The 19,254-nt window shown below is 42.4% G+C and overlaps 1 protein-coding gene across 4 annotated transcripts in view; it reads right to left on the bottom strand.

Annotated features, from left to right (window-relative positions):
- The window catches only part of ADAMTS12 (ADAM metallopeptidase with thrombospondin type 1 motif 12), a 394,047-nt gene that overhangs the window by 142,967 nt on the left and 231,826 nt on the right, over positions 1-19,254 (bottom strand). For all 4 annotated transcript variants that reach the window (XM_057540921.1, XM_057540922.1, XM_007192239.2 and 1 more), the window contains exons 4-7: positions 18,854-19,050; positions 17,979-18,062; positions 5,935-6,059; positions 1,911-2,060 (exon numbers count right to left, since the gene is read on the bottom strand). In XM_057540921.1, coding sequence (XP_057396904.1) covers positions 1,911-2,060; positions 5,935-6,059; positions 17,979-18,062; positions 18,854-19,050 — 556 coding nt within the window. The remainder of the gene's footprint in view (positions 1-1,910; positions 2,061-5,934; positions 6,060-17,978; positions 18,063-18,853; positions 19,051-19,254) is intronic.

A 19,254-nucleotide genomic window follows, 5' to 3' on the forward strand; every position in this document is an offset into this window, starting at 1 on the left:
AACCATTCACCATATTGAGTTGAAACAACCCCTGGGTTTCTTCCAGTTTTTGGCTATTAAGATTAAGCTTCTATAAACATTCATGCAGAAACTAACTCAACATTGTAAAGCAATTATACTCCAATAAAGATGTGAAAAAAAAAATTCACGTATAGGCTTTTTGGTATGAACATAAATCTTCATTTCTCCAGGATAAATGCCCAGGAGTACAACTGCTGGATCATATGGCAGTATTACCACCAGTTTACTTTTTTAAAACTGCCAAATTGAATTGAGTATATAAGGGATCCATTCTTTGGACACAGGTGGTGAGCATTTAAGAATGTCTTCTCCACTTTTCTTTAGCTTGGGCATACCATTGCTGGGAATGTCTTGAGCAATCATTTCTCAGTTTGACCTAGTTATATTCACTTGACATTGCTTGGTCAGCAGATGCTGCTGATACCAATGACTTTATTGGAAGCTACAAGGGACAGTCCTTCCACATATCAGGATTGAGGATGCCTATACATTTGCACATACTAATAATTTTCATTTTGCCAACTTATTATCAACATGCCAACAACTATGGCCTGGTCTTTTCAAGACCTAGCATTCTGTCCTCAATCATTATTTAATCATAACCAAGTCCCTTAACCTCTTTGTATTTGAATTTTTGATAATTAAGGATACTAGAACATATCACATTTATCTCCCAGGGCTTTCTGGTAAGGATCAAAGAAATCACAGTACCTAATTCAACCTACTCATTTCAGAGATAAGGAAATAAGCACAAAGAGGTGAAGGGAATCCTCTAAGTTCATAATACTGGTTGATGGAAAAGCCAGAATAAGCACTCACTTTTCTGAACTCCCAAGCCAATACTCTGGTTTTGTACTTCAGGTAAAAAGTATTTTGAAAAGTTCCAATATTATATGAGAAAAATGGTGGGGAAGCTCAGGTCAGAGAGGCTGGGCCTTGAATGATCCAGTCAACAGGGCTCTTCCTAATCCCACCTCCTTTTCTGGCTGGATCCTCCAAACATGCCCAGTGTTCTGCTTCCTTTTTGGAGGGAGGAGACCCAGGCTGGTGGTTACATAACAGGCAGGGGTATAGTTGAGCCATTTACAATGACTCCCCACTCTGAGCTTCCAGTCAGTGTGCTGTTCTCTTATTTGTGGTTAATACATACACCGATAAAGTAAGTTATGAATAAGCTAAGATCTTTCCTCCATGGGAACTTCTGATACCTAGAGAATCCAGAATCCTCATTATTCCTTTATTCAACCTTTCTGAAACCTGCCTTCAATCAATTCACCTAATCAAATTCACACATTTGTGCGACAACTTGGACCTTCTGTTAACTGGTATTTGTCTGCTGGGCTTTCCAAGTTTATAGCAGTTTTCCATTTTTTCTTTATTCAGTGTTCTCCTTTAATACATATAAGTAAAATGGGACCAACAATAGTATCTACTTCATAATGTTGTTGAGAGGATTCAGTGACACAATGCAAAGCGTCTGGCATAAAGTAAGGGCACAAAATGTTAAGGTTTATGACTTTTTAGTGATATTTACAATATTACAATTTCATAAGAACTAAATAGGGATTGTTATTCCTGAATTAATTAAGTTAAAGCTTATCTCCTTGTTTCTGCTCGCTTCATTCTAACTCAGAGAATTGCAGTGGCCTCTTTGATTCTGTGATGTCGATGGTACAAGGGGTCAGAGCAGAGAAGACAGTGGAATCTTTGTCATGTGTGATTCCCCGTTCCCCCCTTTACAGATGAGGAAGCAGAGATTTAGGAGGGTGATTCTCAAGCCACAATGGAATCAGATCCTCCTGACACCCTGTTTAAATTTCCCTCCATTCCCTCTACTGATACTGACGCATGAACATGAGGAAGAGATCTCAGTTTCCTTGGCCCTTTACCTGTGTCCAAGCTCATGGGCAATTGTGAAAGCCAAGGGGAGTCCAGAATCTTCATTGATGTTACAACTCCGGTGAGGCTGGCACATTCCCGACAGGTGGGACAGACCCAGAGTCTCACAGGGGCGATTGACACCAGCACAGATGTCTTTTCTGAAAGTAGAGAACAGAGATGAGTAGGTACCCAAAGAAACATCTGGAAAAAAAAAAAAAAAACAACCTCCTGGAAAAACTCTGGGTATTAATTCACATTCAATATGGTCTGTAAAGCATGATTAAAATTGTTTTAATAGTCCATACAAATTAGGGAGCAATTTTGAATTCACTAGAATTATTCTGATTTCACCACTTGATGATTGAATCTCACTAACACCTGAAAAAGGTAGGAAAATGTGGCAAATGTTTTACTTTGAGTTGCTTTTGCTCTTAATCTCAGGAGGCCAAATTATATTATTTGACCCATAAGGGAAGGATCTGATTGAAAACTGGAATTAATTTGAACTTTTAAATAGGGAAGGGACAACCATCAGTGGCTGAGGTTTTTTCAAACATGAAACACCTTTTTGGTCGTTCTGAGGTCTGTCATCAAAACTCATCTGAGAATTTTTAGTCATTCATGAAAAAGGGAATTGGTCCCATCAACCCGTCCAGAGATCAAATTAATGGTCTCTCCAGTTCCGCCACCCTAACAATACTGCATATGGGAGGGGATGGACACACAAATAAACACTCCTAGGATCTTACAAAATACTAGTTACAGCTTTTAAATATAAAAATGTGCTCCCATATCCTACTAGGGCTCATTTCAATCAGTGACAAGAGTTTTGAAGAGTCGTTAATTAGTCGTATGGTTTTCTTTAGTTCAAGAAGTCTTTGCCAAGAAAGACTAGCACAAATGCCAACAGGGTTCTGAGCTTTAGCTGGTTGCAGACCTTCAGCTCATGGGGTTTGTGTGGGTGCAATTTCTGGCAATAAATGGTCTGCTTTTTGTGTCCATTGGGCCATAGAAAAGGTTCAGGCTCTGAGAACCCCCATAAGTTCTCAGTTCTCCAAGAGGCAATGGCTGGGACAATGGAACAGGAGAAAGCAACTGTCATCTCCCAGCATGCGCAGCAGATGTGAATCCACACCCCTACTAGCAGTGGTAGTTCCGTGTTGGACGGCTAGATGGGATCATATAGCCCAAGCATTTCAAATAATTTCTGAGTCTATGGGAGGACCGACCAAACACTTTTCCACCCCTACTGCTACATATACTTTTTATTATTTCATTAAAAATAAAAGTCTAGGTCTGCATGGAGCTGCTGGGAAAAGATGAATGATGCTTTTTGGTAATCTACCAACTTTCTGAAAGTGCAGGAAGTTGGATCCCTTAAACAACTGTTCACTGAGTGCCTATTAAGTATCCAGCATTAGAGAAGATAAAAGCAGGTAACAAAAGGATTGTAAGATAGGGGTGGTCTTGCAGGCAAAGAGCTTAAACTCCCAGTAGGAGATCAGCTCCACCTCCACCATGCACTGGGGATAGTAAAAGAGAAAACACGCCTTGGCATGCAGCCACCAGCCCCATTTCACAAGGCGTGTTCACACCAAACCCACCTTCTACTGAATGCACCTCTATAGCAAGCTCTGTTGAAGTGGATCTCAGCATAGTCCTCCAGAGGCAAGTTCAGTCTTATACTTTCCTCCCTTCCTGAGCCTACCTATTTCTTCAGAGCAGAGGTTCTCAACAGGGGTTGATTTTTGTTCCCCGCACCCTCCTAGGGAACATCTGGCAATGTCTGGAGACAGTTTTGGCTGTCACAACTTGGAGGAGGGTGCTACTGGCATCTCATGGATAGAGGCCAGGGATACTGTGTTTTGTTTTGTTTTTTTCTGATATTTATTTATTTATTTTTGGCTACGTTGGGTCTTAGCTGTGGCATGCAGGATCTTTTCTTGTGGCGCGTGGGCTTCTCTCTAGTTGTGGTGCGTGGGCTCCAGAGTGCGTGGGGTCTGTAGCTGTGGCACACAGGTTTAGTTGCCCCATGGCGTGTGGGATCTTAGTTCCCAGACCAGGGATCGAACCCACGTCCCCTGCATTGGAAGGTGGATTCTTAACCACTGGACCACCAGGGAAGCCCCCAGGGATACTGTTAAATACACTTCAATGCACAGCCCCTAACAGTAAAGAATTAGCCAACCCAAAATGTCAATGGTGTTGATATTGAGAAATCCTGCTTCAGAACTTGAAATTCTCTCTACTGTCTAGGAGTTGGTGAGGTTCATAAAAGCTTGAAACCTGACCCCTGTTCTAAGGAAGAAAAATTATCACAGTAAGAAAAAAAGGAGAACAGATCCTTCGTATTCTTACTGGGTAATAGTATGGCTTTGGGGGTCAAGCTACCTGGATTTAAGTCTCTACTGTACCTGTTAAAAGCAGTGAGATTTTGGGCAAGTGACATAATTAAGCCTCAGTTTCCCCATCTGTACAATAGGAATGATTGACCGTAATGAACTACCAGGGTTGTTGTGGGGATTAAATGGAATGATGATTGTTCTAACAGATGTAGCATAGGGCCTGGCCCGTATCAAATACTCCCTAAATGCCAACTATCATTAACTCACTGATTTATGCATGTGAGAATGAGAGGAAAATCTATTTCTGCTTTCAGGGAAAGAAAAGAGACGGTGCTGAGACACAGCTGCCAGGTGGCCAATGCTGGTCCCATGATCCAGGGTTCTTCCCTACAGCCAGGTCCTGCCTAGACCGAAGTCTTCCCCTGGCCACTTGCCTGGGTCCTCATGTTTCCTGGCTGCCTGCTGGCTCCCCAAAGCCTCTGTGCTTACATTCTACACCCACACCAACCTATTTCCCAGGGGAGCTATGATCAACCCAGGTGTCATAAGACCTAATGAACCTAATGTAATAGGTTTATGCCACGGACTTATTTTGGAACGTATTTGCATTCAACCGAAGTTTTGATACTATCACTCAGAAGAGTGATTCTGATGATTGGAATTTTGGGTCAGGGTAAGACAGAAATTTGGATAAGGTGGGGGCTGACTATCATCCCTTGTGCATAACCTATGCACTGGGATAATCCTGTCAAAGGGACAGATGACAAGCCAAGATGTTCAGGGGCTGCCTGTCCTCCCCAGGGACAACAAACAGACACCCAGGGCCTTTCCGCTCATGAGGTTCTCTTCAGCTGGAGGGCCAGGCTGAAGGGCCTCTTCCACTACACATCCCTGGATTTCAGGATGTCTCTGAATCTGCATAGGAATGCCCAGTGAAACTTACTTTTCCCCCATTAAGAGCTTCATTTGTCTAGACTAAAATAGTGTCTGTTACTTAGTAGGTACTCAAAAAATATTTATTGAATCAATGAGCAAACATAGCATTCCAAGAGCCTAGGTTGATCAGGTAAATTCACTAGCTTTTCACAGCTATGAATCCTAGAAGGTCTGATGGTTCTTCTTTAGCACCATAGGGTCTCTCTGTAGTCAGAACAAATAGTATCTTCATGAGGGTAAAAGGGAGAAATGTACAAGCAAACCACTCTGCCTATGCAGGGGAGGACCTTCTCCCCATATTCTGTCTTCAACATCAGTCAGAGATGGGTTACAAGGAGGACTGATTTCTGTAGAGATAGTTGCAGGTTTCTAAATTGGGGAAAATTTTTAAAAAGAAAACTAAAGGATGAGAAATTCCATGGTTAAGAGTTAAAGGAGCCTTTAATGAGGATCTGCAAACAAGCTTCCTGATTGTTTATAGAGCTGCACCGAAAAGCCAGTTTTAAAGATGAAATCATCACTGGGATAGGAAAGAGCAGATGCAGTTTATTAACACAGAGAGCTGTGCGCATTTAGCAAGCTTGCTGACTGCTCCCTTACTGGTATGGGAGTCAGGAAGTGTCTAGTTGACAGACGCTGCCTTTTAAATGACAAGAGCAGAAAAGAGCAGAATAATCTCACGAGGTTGAATACCTGGCAACCCTTTCATCCGCCAGCCCTCCCTGCCTTGCAGCCCCTGGCTCTGGGGTACCTGGTGAGAAGGACGGCCACATCATGATGGGCAGGGTTGAGGTCACTCTTGGGATTGATGCTCTTCTGCCACTTACAGAAGCTGGACAGTGTCTTCTCTGCATGGTGAACTATTTTCAATCCTTGCTGGAGAAAGAAGAGGAAGAGATTGGCATGGGTGATTTTTCTGTGGTCAGAGCCCGTCACTTTAGTCTTCAGAAGCAGCTAAGTGAGATGAGCTCTGGGTGGGTGTCCCAGACATCTGGTGAGAATTTGGGGAGGCCAACGTACTCCTCTGGGCCAACCCCTGCTCTAAACACTATCATTCCCATGACTTCCACTAAAAGAACGTAAAGGGGAGAACTGCAGGATAGAAATTATCACTGGGACAAGTAGCCCTTGAAGAAAAGCTAAAAATATATTAGCAAAGACCAAGATCTGTTTGAAGTTCTATTTCTACTGGTTCTCTTCTTCCTAAGCCAATACAATTCCAAAGAGACATTTTTATTTGTAATGCAAAATGAATAGATTTTCAACAAAAAGCGTCTTCCTTTCATGAGGTGTCCTGCAAGGAGGTACTGGATGTTTCCTTGCCCATGGTTTCCATCTTGGTTTGACATCTGTGGGTAAAGGGCAGAGGGTGACATAATCTCTCCAGGCTTTTAACCAGTTAGGATCATTGACTGTCTGACAACAATTAGGACGCTGGGGTAGATGCCCCAGCCTGCAACTTCAAGGGCTCCCGAGTCATATCTAGCTGGCCCGCAGTTACTACTGGAGATGGAAGGAGAGGGCTTGTTCCAAATTAACTGGATGAACACTTGTCAAATGGGAGAGAAGAAAAAAGGGATAATCAGCCCTAGAAGGGCTCCAGTTTAATTCGAATTTCTAAAGGAGAAATTCCTTTCCCTTGCCTCATTTCTTCGGGATCTCTATATAGAGCCATCTCTTATACAGGGTGGATTCAACGTGGAGAATGACCACCTCCCTTGGCTTACTCTAATCTGAGTCTATTACTCTGGGCTCGGCCCAAGATCTTCAGGGCTGTCTCTACATCAAACTATGAACTTGCTTCTCTATATTCTGTATTTTGCTAAGGCCCACACCCAAATCCAAAAAGGCCTGAGAGGCTTTGGTTGCTTGTCAGAGGTACTCCCAGGTCCCCCCACCCATGCTAATTGACTACCATAGATCACCTTCCCTTCATGAAAACACAGACAGGTGGCTCATCGCTCATGAAAACTCACTCAACTCCCTAGTGTAAAGAATTTAAATAAAAGCAACAGACTTCATTATTTAACAATCCTCATCATTATATCATCCATTATAGGGTATATGGTGGTGGAGGGAGAGAGGTTCTGGGGACTAGCTGGGCACAGGTGAGTCAGTCTCCTATTCAACTAGTCAAACTGTAGTTAGAACAGGAACCCTACTGGAACAAACATCCCACACCCACCATAAAGAAATGGCTAGGTGGCATGAATTACGAATGGAAAGGAAGAAAAGAGGAGGAAAGAAAAGGAGTGAGGGTGGAGAGAAGCAGGACGGGAAAGGAGAAAAGGAAGGAAAGAAACATTTCTTGATCGTTTACTTTTGTGCCAGATATTTTCACATAAATTCTCTTTTCTAATTTAATTTCATCTTCTCAGCGTTACTTGTAAAGAAAGCATTGTTATTTTCATTTTATAATAAGAGGAAGTTAAACCTCAGAGAAGTGAAGAACTAGCTGAAGGTCACTCAGGTCAGTTACTGAATCAAAGACTTTGAGAACAGGGGCTCCTGGATGAAGCTGTGCTTCTAATTGGTGACCAGCCTCATTAGAAAGGTGCCTTACTTCCCCTTCAGACACGAAGGCAAGTTATCAAACAAAACATCAGCTATGATTAGATTGCTTTGAGGTTTGTTTTAAACCCTACATTTGTTTGTTTGTTTTGGGGGGAGGAAGTCTCTGAAAGAATACTCATTAATTAAAAAATAATGCCATTTTGCATTGTTCCAAAGAAAATGAAAGTGGTATAAATCTAACAAAACATGTACAGGATCTGTATCTGGAAAATTACAAAATTCTGAGGAATGACATGAGTCGATCTAAACTTCACACCTTATACAAAAATTATCTCAAGATGTATCACAGACTGAAATGTAAAATGTAAAACTATAAAACTTTCAAAAAAAATCATAAGGGGAAAATCTTGGGTCCCTAGGGAAAGAGTTCAGAGACTGGATACTAATCAGATGATCCAGAAAAGGAAAAACTGAAAAATTGGACCTCATCAAAATGAAAAACTTTTGCTCTGAGAGAAACTTGTGAAGAGAATGAAAAGATGCGCTACAGAGTGGGAGAAAGTATTTGTAAGCCATATAGCTGTCAAAGGACTTGCCTCTAGAAAATCTAAAGATCTCTCAAAACTCAACAATAAAAGAACAATGAGAAAACAGGCAAAAGACATGAAGAGACATTTCACTGAAGGGGATATACAGACGGTGAATAAGCACAACAAAAAGATGTTCAATCTCATTAGGCATCAGAGAACTGCAAATTAAAACCACAATGAGATATTACTACATGCCTATCAGAATGACTAAAATTTTAAAAAGTGACAGCACCCAAACAATGGTAAGGATGTGGTAAAATTGGGTCACTCACACACTGCTGGTGAGAATGTAAAATGGTATAGCCACTATGGAAAACAGTTTGAAGTTTCTTAAAAAACTAAACATGCAACTACCATATGACCCAGCAATTACATTCCTGGACATTTGTCCCAGAGAAATGAAGACTTATGCTCACACAAAAGCCTGTAGTGGAATGTTTATAGCAGCTTCATGCATGATAGCAGAAAACTGGAAACAACTCAAATGTCCCTCAATGAGTGAATGGTTAAATAAACTGTTATATACCATGGAATGCTACTTAGGACCAAAAAGGAACAAACTCTCCATACACACAACTTCGACAGATCTCAAGGGAATTACACTGAATGAAAACAATCCAATCTCAAGAGGTTATATACTATACGATTCCATTTATATAACATTCTTGAAATGACAAAATTATAGAGACGTAGAACAGATTAGTGCTTTCCAGGAGTTAGGTCGGTAGGCAGAAGAGACGTACAAAAGGGTAACATGAGGGATCTTTGTAATGGAACTGTTCTGTACTGTGGTAAATGTTCCAGAAATCTATACATGTTAAAATTGCATAGAACTAACTGTGAATACACACACACACACACACACACACACACACACTCACACATCAATTAGTGCTTGTAAAACTGGTCAAATCTGAATAAGGTAGGTGGTTTGTATGAATATCAATTTATTGGTTCTGATGTTGTACCAAAGTTATATGAGATGTTACCACTGGGGGAAACTGGGTGAAGGGTATATGGGATTTCTCTGTACTACTTCTTACAACTGCATGTGAATCTACAATTACCTCAAAAAATTTTTTAATATCTTAAAAATAATAACTGATCTGAATCAAGGCTAGAGGTTTGCAATAGAAGGTCTTATAAAGCAGGGGTCCCCAACCCCCGGGGCCGTGGGCCGGTACCAGTCCGCGGCCTGTTAGGATCCGGGCGCACAGCAGGAGGTGAGCAGCGGGCAAGCGAGCGAGTGAAGCTTCATCTGCCGCCCCCCATCGCTCCCCATCACTCACGTTACCGCCTGAGCCCCCCCTGCCCTGATCGCTGGCATTACCATCTGAACCATCCCCCCCCCCCCGCCCCCGTCCGTGGAAAAACTGACTTCCACGAAACCGGTCCCTGGTGCCAAAAAGGTTGGGGACCGTTGTTATAAAGCACTTTTCAGTATGAGTCTATGTGGGTTACTTACTAATTAAATATGTGTGAGTTCCCAGAGTTTTGAATCAAAGGGAACCTATAACCTTTCACATGGGTTACAGTGGGTAGGAAGAGCCCACACATCACACACCCACATACCCACACACCCACTCTGAGGTTCAGTTAAGTTCCCTATTTAAATAGCCATGAATGTAAAAGCTTGTTAGAGCCAAGGTGGCCACACAGGCAGAAGCGGATGGAGCTCCTCTCTAAATGTTCTCCTGCGGCTCACAGACCCTGGAGGGGGCACACAGCTCAAGGTGGGATATTGCCAGACTGGAAAAACTCAATTTTTTGCTTCAATATTGTCCTTTTATACATTGGCTGGACTCACGATTTTGGAAGAACTTACATACCAATCCACATGTGTCTGTTTGAGGAAAAGTGAATGTTTACAAACATCCACTGTCCCTGGATTCTGAGCCAAATTCAGTGTCAGCAAGGACATATCTCCACCGTCACGGGGAAAGCAGTCATCTTCCAGATGCCGCAGCATAAACTCTGCCTCCAATTTTCCCATCGTTACTATGAGCCCATTTCCCTGAAGGATCTTAGGAACTATAAATCCAATCCTCTCATTTAAACAATAAGGAAATACAGGCCAGAGAGGGGAGTAATTCAGCAGGTTTTGGCAGAGCAAGGTTGTGATGCAAGGTATGCAGCTACTAATCCAGGAATGGTGGTTTCCAAACTATTGAAGACTTCTCTAAACCTTTTGCTTTGAATAACTGGAAAGATTTAGCAACTCACCTATCAATGATTATCGCTTATTTATCTCCCCCACCTCATACTCCCACCACCAGGAAGGAGACAAACACAGGCAGAGACCCTCTCCTTCCAAGATTCCCAGCTCTCCTTCCTCATTTTACTCTCTGGCCACTTTTTGGGCTCTTTTATGGGCTCCTCTCCTACCCTGCTTTTGTCTCATTGCTAGTTCACTCTCAATCACAGTTATAGTTTTGGAAATCACCTATACACTATTAACTCTCAAATCTCTATCTCATTCCAAACCTCTCCTGGAGTTCAAACTCATGTACCCAAATCTCTTGATGGACACCCCCTTCCAGATGGCACCACAGGTACCCACAGCTCAGCATCCCTGAAATCCTTTCTCCCCACGTTAACCTGCTATTCTTCCTGCATCCTCTTAGTTACAGAAACCACCATCAGTGTCCTCCTGCTGGTCTCCCCTCTCTCCTTATTCGGCATCCCAATCTGTCATGATGTGCTGCTAACTTTACCTCCTCTCCATCTTTACTCCCAACTGCCCTAGCTCAAACCCTCATCATTTTATGCTTGGATTAATTCTTACAGCATCTCTTAACTGTTCTCCTTCTTTCTTCTTTCTTCTCTTTAAATCTATCCTCCCAGGACTTCCCTGGTGGTCCAGTGGTAAAGAATCCGCCTTCCAATGCAGGGGATGTGGGTTCGATCCCTGGTGGGGAAACTAAGATCTCACATGCCGCGGGGCAACTAAGCCCGTGCACCACAACTACTGAGCTCGCGTGCCTATTTATTTGAGTATGTGACCTGATTGGACAGGGAGGTGACCTAGAGGAAATCAGTGGTGGCTCACAGAAAGAGTCCCAAATGGGAGAGAGAAAATGATTTTGCAAGAACATGGCTTTTATTATAAATTGTTCTCTTTGTAAGCTCTCTCTTTATAATGAAAAAAAAAATCATGTATTGATTTCCTTGAGAATTTGCGATTCAATGCACAATCTGATCATGCTCTGCTAGCCAGGCTTAGGTTCCTGGAAGAAAGAGAACAGGCAGAGAAGGGAAAAACAGTAAAAAGGAATACCTCATCTGATGCTCAAAGGAAGAGATACTTGATTTTTTTTAAATTAATTAATTAATTTATTTTTGGCTGCATTGGGTCTTCATGGCTGCGCGTGGGCTTTTTCTAGTTGCAGCGAGCGGGGGCTACTCTTTGTTGCAGTGCGTGGGCTTCTCATTGCAGTGGCTTCTCTTGTTGCGGAGCACGGGCTCTAGGCGTGCGGGCTCAGTAGTTGTGGCGCACGAGCTTAGTTGCTCCGTGGCATGTGGGATCTTCCCGGACCAGGGCTCGAACCCGTGTCCCCTGCATTGGCAGGAGGATTCTAAACCACTGTGCCACCAGGGAAGCCCGAGATACTTGATTTTTAAAAAAAGTGATGAATGTACTAATTCATTTACCATATTTTTGACATTTATCTTGAAAAAGCAGCAGTTCTATAGGTTATAACAGACCCACAAATCACCCTGGGGGCAGGGAAGTCACCAGCCTGAATTGCCAGAGTTAACAGGCTTTTAACCCCAGAGGCTCACAGAAGTGAACCCAACACTAAATCACTCTGAGACCAAGAGGGAAATTCTCTGTGAAAAGTCATCTCCTTCCCGTCTGTCAGCCCTACTGCTGCTCCTTCAAGCCAGCCTGACACCGGCAGGCTCTACCCCTCAGTGGCACAGCGACCTGGGGCCCATCTGGCTGGCGTCATCTCAACTCGCTCCCATCCCAGTTGTGTCTCCATCCTGTTCTTAAAAGAAGTCTCCAACCTCTTATGATTCTAATCTTCTCCTTTAGGTTTTTTGTTTTCTGTCAAGGACTTTGGTACAGTTTCCCCATCTGTGAAATGAGTATTATAGTAACAAGTTTCCAGGGTTGTTGTGGGACCTGACGATGATGACAATGATAAGAATGATACTGACAAGTAACACTGATGGAGTGGTTTCTACAAGCCAGATACGAGGCTGACTATTATATGAATTAACACTTTTGATTCTCATAGCAACCCTAGGAACTAAATACTCTTATCCTCACTTTACCAAATGAAGAAATGGAGGCACAGATAAGTAACCTACCAGAGGTTACACGACTAGAAAGAGGGGGGACTGACTATAAACCTGTGCTCACTACAATGTTAACTGCTCACAAGAGTAGGAGGGAAGGGAGCAATCCTATCCATAACCCCAGCCCAAAAGTAGAGCAGGGAGGCCATTGAATGAATTGGTCTAAAGTGGAAAGGGCTAAAGGTTAAGTTTGTGTCCGAGTCCTTGAGGGAGAATGGAAGTTCAAAGGATAGGATTAGGGTCATAAAGTGGAAATGAGAATTTGATTTAGGGCTGGATGGAGGCAGGATAGGACAGAGAGCAAGCTGGCTCATCTCTGAAGCCACTCTGATTGGCCCCTGATGTCTTTTTTTTTTTTTTAGTTTTTAAAAACTTTTTATTATGGAAAATTTCAAACATATACAAAAATGGAAGGAGTAGTGTAATAAATCCCCATGAATCTGTTAGCTTCAAGAATTATCAACACATAGCCAATCTCATCTCACCATGATGTCTTAATATGCTAGACAAATCTTTCCCGCTCATGGTTTTGTGTACCTAAGTTTCCACTGGTCCAAAATATGACCCTCTATTCTTTGAGACGTCTCCAGGATGCTCCAAAATTAGTATCGCGTCAGACTAATTTATTCTCAAAATGTGATGAAATTCCACAGTGGTTTTTTACATGGCAGTAATTGACATAGAGAAACTGTATTTTATGTATGTAGGTTAATCACCAAGTCTCTGGAACCCACCACAGAAAATGAAGTCCAAAATGGTGTTAGCTGTCAGGTATGACTTTGAATAAGAAAGATGAGAGCCATAGAAAGTCACTGATGGAAGAGACCTACCTCAGTGTTCCCCACCTCATGTCACTTCCCACAGAGCCCCAGAGCCATCTCTCTAATGCCTTTCTCTCCATTTCATCTCTCAGTTTGGAATCACCCAGAGACTCCCACAGGATTAGATCCAAACCCCTTTATGGGGTCATAGGCTTGTCATGACTTGGCCACTTATCTTCACCCACTGACTGCTGGTCTCACTCATTCACTCTTTCTGTTATCTGTTATATACCAGTAGGGCTAAGTGGCGAGTAACACCAGACCCAGCCTCTGCCAGACCCAGTCTTACACACTAACGGAGGAAAGTGTGTCAGGCAAATAGATGTAAAGTTACAACTCGGATATGTGCTATGAAGGAGAAATGCAGTATTGTGGGAGTATATAATAAAATATTACTGGGCATGGACATCAGGGAAGGCTTCCCCAGCCAAGAGACACTTGAACTGAGATCTGAAGGATGAAGGTGTTAACTAAGTGAAGTCAAAAAGGAAGACAGTCCAAGCAACAACAAGACCAGCAGCAGGAGACAGCATGATAAGTAGAAGACTATCACTGTATCTCAAGAGCAAGGAGGGCACAGTAAGTGATTAGAGAGGGAATCAGAAAAGCACTGGATTGTTTTAAACCAGGGATGGGCTTTGGAAAGGGGTGTCAGGAGGGTAGAGATAATCAGGTTACCATTTTGAGATCATCCTGGCTGCAATGAGAAAACAAGATCGAAAGGAATCCAAGCAGACCAGAAAGTACATACAACTATAGCCCAGGAAAGAGATAACTGTATCCTGAATTAAAGTGATGAAAATGAGACGGTCAGAGAAAACTGTCAGTACATGATGATGGGCTGGATACGGGGTGGAGCGGGGAGAAGGAGGTGTCATGGACGCCTTCTGGGCCTTTGGCTTTTACAACAGGAAGGATGACGATGTCACACACAGAGACAGGTAACACTGGAACAAGACCAGGTGTGAACGGAGGTGGGCAGGTTTCCATCGGCTGTTTTCTCTCCTGCCTCCGACAAAATCTCATTGTTTCCTTTTTTCACAACAAGGTTTCTGAGCCTCCCATTTTGTGGTTCATGATCTGTGATGTGTTCACAGCCGCTCACAGATAAAGTGCTAGTTTAAGCACTAAGACTATTGTCCCTATTTCTACGTTCCCCTACCTGGGATGTCCTTCCTCACTGGTTAATTTCTTCTCGTCCTCTAAAACCCAGCATAGACATCCAAGTATCCTTCTTTATCCCAGGTACTCTTTTGTTTTTCTTTGTATTCATGACAGTCTCAATTTGAAATCTTCTATTCTGTGCCTTTGTGCAGGAGATGCTAAGCTCCTCAGAATCAGGAATACGACTTTGATTCATATTTGTATCCTCACCAGCTAGCACAGCATGTGACATACAGCTGACGTACCACAACTTGCTTCTCATTTACAGATGAAGAAAAAGGAGGGATGGAGCAACGATGTGACTTTCTCAGAGTTACCTACGGGATGATGACAGAGTCAGGACTCGAACTCAGGTCTCCTTGCTCAAGAGCAGTCACCTCCCAATACCTCACACTGTACTTTCTGCCTGTGGCTGCTACCCTGATGTAAGTTAAGGGCTGGAATCATTGCTGTTTGCTGTGGATGGGGCTGCTCATTAGTCCAAGATGTGAAGAATAGCTAGAGCCGTGATCTGGGAATCAAGAAAATGAGAATTGTGAATTGCAACTCTCCAATGAGCTGGCAATTCTGTTGTCAAATTATGAACCTTGTACCACTTGGAGATTCTATAAAAGCTTGAATGAGGAAGATATTTGGCAAGGGGGAGAAAGGAAGCCGTGGCTTTTTTGCAGCAAATCATTTGCGTCTCATTGCACTTGCGAAGTGAGGAAGGGAAGAAGAAAAACAATGTAACTGTGATGGGGTCAGAGAGGTAATGGCCAATCAAGTTCTTTCAAAGGATTCCACTGGAAGCAAGACTTTGGTGGCATTGTTTCCTGGGAATGAAGAATTACAGAGTTAAAAGGGGCCCGACCCACAGAAGCCACATGTTGAGTTCCTACTAGTGTTGCTGTTGAAACTGCAGAGGGTAAAGGTTTTTCCTTCCCACACCCAGAAGCACCTTCCTTTTTTCCCCCTGTAGCTAAGCATGCATATATGCTAGACCATTATACAACAGTGAAAATTTGTCCTCCAAGGTATCCAGGTATAATTTTCAAAAAGTTAAAAACATAATTCTCATACAGATATAGAGTGAGCACATGTTCAAGATATATTTAACTCACTAATAAGGAGACAGGCAAGATGGCAAAGCTGGTTCGAAGGCAGATACATGAAACTGATGCAACTATAGTCAGTTAAAAAAAAAAAAAAGATGCTGGACTAAGACTGCTACATTAGATACAAAATTATATCATGTTCCACAGACCAATAAAACCATAATCTTTGGAGTTATCTTCTTGCTGGACACAAACCGTTTCCATCTCTACTGGCCAAAACCCATTTGTACTCTATCAGTTTCCTGCATGTGAACACCTAACTTTACCATGTCTAGACCCTAATCAATCATGAATAATAATCAAACAAAGTTACATTCCCATAGAGTGAGACAGGTCATGTTAGACACTGAAAGGACACATAGTTTTTGTTTTGCCTGGTTTCTAAGTTTTGGGTAAATTTTCTTAACAAAAGGTTTACAGGAAGGGAAATAATATATCCATCGGTATTCCAAGATACCCAAAGTATATCTTGAGTGACTAAGGGAAATAGGGGTGGTAGAGGGGAGAAGAAGGAAAAAGGATCAGGCTCCAGAAATCATTGTTTTAAAATCTTCTGCCTGGAGGCTTCTACTCAGAAAACAATCAACCCTGCCTTGAGCATTTTGACCTCAGAGCTCTTGCTGATGAAGATTTGAATGATGCCCTTCTTCACATATCTCAGCTGCTGGCTAAGTGCTATAGATTGCAAAGTCATTTCATCAGGTTGGCTGGTTCAGTCTTTCATTAAATTTTACTTCATTCATTTATTTGTTCATTCATTCATGGCCAGGCACTGTGTTCAGTGCTAGAGACAAAGCCAAGAATAAAGGGACATAGTTACCGCTCTCATGGAATTCACTTTCTGATGGTGGCTGAGATAAACAAGAAAAGAGTAAACAAATACACAGAATGTTAATGAATTGCAAGAGTGGTATCAATAAAGGAAGTAAATCACTTTCTGTGATGGAGGACAGTAAGTGGGACCAGCTTTGGGTAGGCTGGTCATTGAGACCTCTCTGAAGAGGCAGCATTTCAACAGAGGCCTGAGAGGTGAGAAGGTGCCAGCCACGAGCAGAGCCAGGGGAGGGGTGCTTCAGGCACTGGGAACCTCAAATGCAGAGGCCGTGAGGCTGACAGGGGCCTTGCGTGTTCTGGAACCTATCTGAAGCCCAGTACGGGGGGTGGGGCGGAGTGGGGGGATGTGGGGTAAGTGAGGCAGAGAGCGACACAAGGAAAAAATGGCAAGGTGGATGGAGGCTAGACCATGAATGTCTCTGCAGGACGCAGTAAGAAATGCTGAATTTGTTCTAAAAACAACATAAATCCATTAAATAGTTTTGCTCAGTGGAGCAACTCAATTTGTATTTAAAATTGCCCTTCTAACTGCTACGCAGAGATTGGATTAGGGTGCTGGGGGTGTCAGGGAAGGCTTAAAATAGGAAGAGCATTTGGGATCTCACTGTGGTAGTCTAGGCAGGATATGATAAAAGCCAAAACCAACACAATGACTGTGGACATGATGAACAGTGGGTGATTTTGAGATGTACTCTGAAGGTAGAGCACGGTGGGCCTTGCTGTGGAACATGGAAGATAAGAAAGGACGGAATCAAGAGTGATTCCCAGGCTTATGTAACAGTGCACAATAGCACCATTTACTGAGATGGGTAAGATGGAGGGTAGGGGAAGGGTGGAAGGCAGGGCTGAGATGATTCGGGCAGGGAGTAATTGAGAATTCCACTTTGGACTAAGTTTCCAAGTTCAAATGGATTAGAACACATCCAGGTTGAGATGTCAAATAAGCAACTGGATGTAAGTCTGGAGCTCAAGTAAGAGGTCTGGGCTTCAGGTATCAATTGAGTCTCAGCATACACATGCTCTCTAAGTCTCTGAGAAGAGATAGAATTCCCAAGTAAAAGTGCAGAGAGACAAGTGGGCCCAGATCCGAGAGACATGTATTAATATGCAAGAGGTAAATACACAGTATAAAAGGTTCAGTATTTCCAGGTCTCTCCTAACTTTTATTGAAATCACCCAGCCATAACATGATTTAGTCTGTTTCCACTGTGGAACATTCTTAGTCACTGTTGTCAATCTGATTTGTGAGTTACTAGATACAAAGGCTGTCAGATGATTTCAAGTATGTATATCTTGGAAACGTTCTCTATCTCCCACTTGACATCACCGAATTCCCAAGAAAATAACACAGATGGGCTTCCAAACATCTTTCTGGTACCCTCTTTCTTGTCCATCAACAGCTCTTCTGAAGGAAGCAGGTAGGGCGTGTGAGGTCCAGGTCACAAGACCGGTGGGGAAACCATTCCTTACCTCTTCTTCTTCAAGTAGAATGAGCCGAACCACAACGATGTGAATTGCGTTGCCAATGCTTGGGTTATGGAACAACCCGGTGACCTAGGGTCAGAAACGGAAAACCGTTAGCCTCACATGAACAGAGAACAGATAAATGCTGGAGGAGGGGAAAAAAACAGAACTGTAATGTACTTGAAATAATTCCTTATCTTATAGATCAGGAATTTTTGGTGGAGTGCAAAGATGAGTGAGATACGGCCATGTGGGGAAGCAGAAAACATTACAAGGCAAAACGGAAGCTTCAAATTAGGGGTCATTAACTTTATTCCAATTCTAGCTCCAACTACCTTGAAGAAATCATGTTCTAGTTCTTTGCGTCAGTTTCCTCACTTGTGAACTTATATAAGTCAGTGAGGAAAAAAATCATACTAAAATGACTGAGTCACTTGATAAGTAACTAGTAGAAAATGTACATGATAAATTATAAGTTTTCCTAGGATACATGTTTTTAAGGGAAAGAATAATTTGTCCTGGATTATCTAGGCATGGAATATATTTATAAATATAAATACAAAAAAAATATATATATATATATATATATATATATATATATATATATATATATATATATATATATATATATATATATATATTAAAAGGACCAGGGAATTCCCTGGCAGTCCAGTGGTTAGGACTCTGCGCTTTCAGGGCCAAGGGCCCGGTTCAATCCCTGGTCAAGGCACTAAGATCCTGCAAGCCGTGCAGCCAAAAAAATAAAAAATAAAAAATAAAAAAAATAAAGGGATCAAAAGAAGGTTTCTTATTTGGGGGATGGAGCATCTCTAGTGGTATCTAGTCACCAGCTGCCCCTGTGCCCACGTGGTCTGACATACCATGTTCATGATGGTGAGGATATAGGACTCCACATTCTCGCTCCCATGGTACTCAATCATCTTCGTGTCGGCCACCACCAGCGTCTCCACCCACCTCTCCTTGCTGATGGAACGCCGAGAGAGGCTTCTGCCTGGCAACTTGCTCCTCTCCCACTTCTCTCGCTGTAGCTCTTGCTTCTGGGAGGTGCTAAGACTGTCTAAACATTAACCAGAAGATAGTGGGTTCATTCTCTATCTCTCTCACATATTACTCACTTATGTTTATAACGATGCAAGGCTGTTAAGTTTAAGTTATGTTTAATAATGCGTGAATACAACGTTCTTATCTATTTGACTGGAATGGAAGAAGAGATCAGTTTAAATGAATACGACCAAGATAAGTGAAATTGGAATATGACAGG

This window comes from Balaenoptera acutorostrata, chromosome 2 (genome assembly GCF_949987535.1).
Source record: "Balaenoptera acutorostrata chromosome 2, mBalAcu1.1, whole genome shotgun sequence".
In the NCBI taxonomy this organism is placed as follows: Eukaryota; Metazoa; Chordata; class Mammalia; order Artiodactyla; family Balaenopteridae; genus Balaenoptera; species Balaenoptera acutorostrata.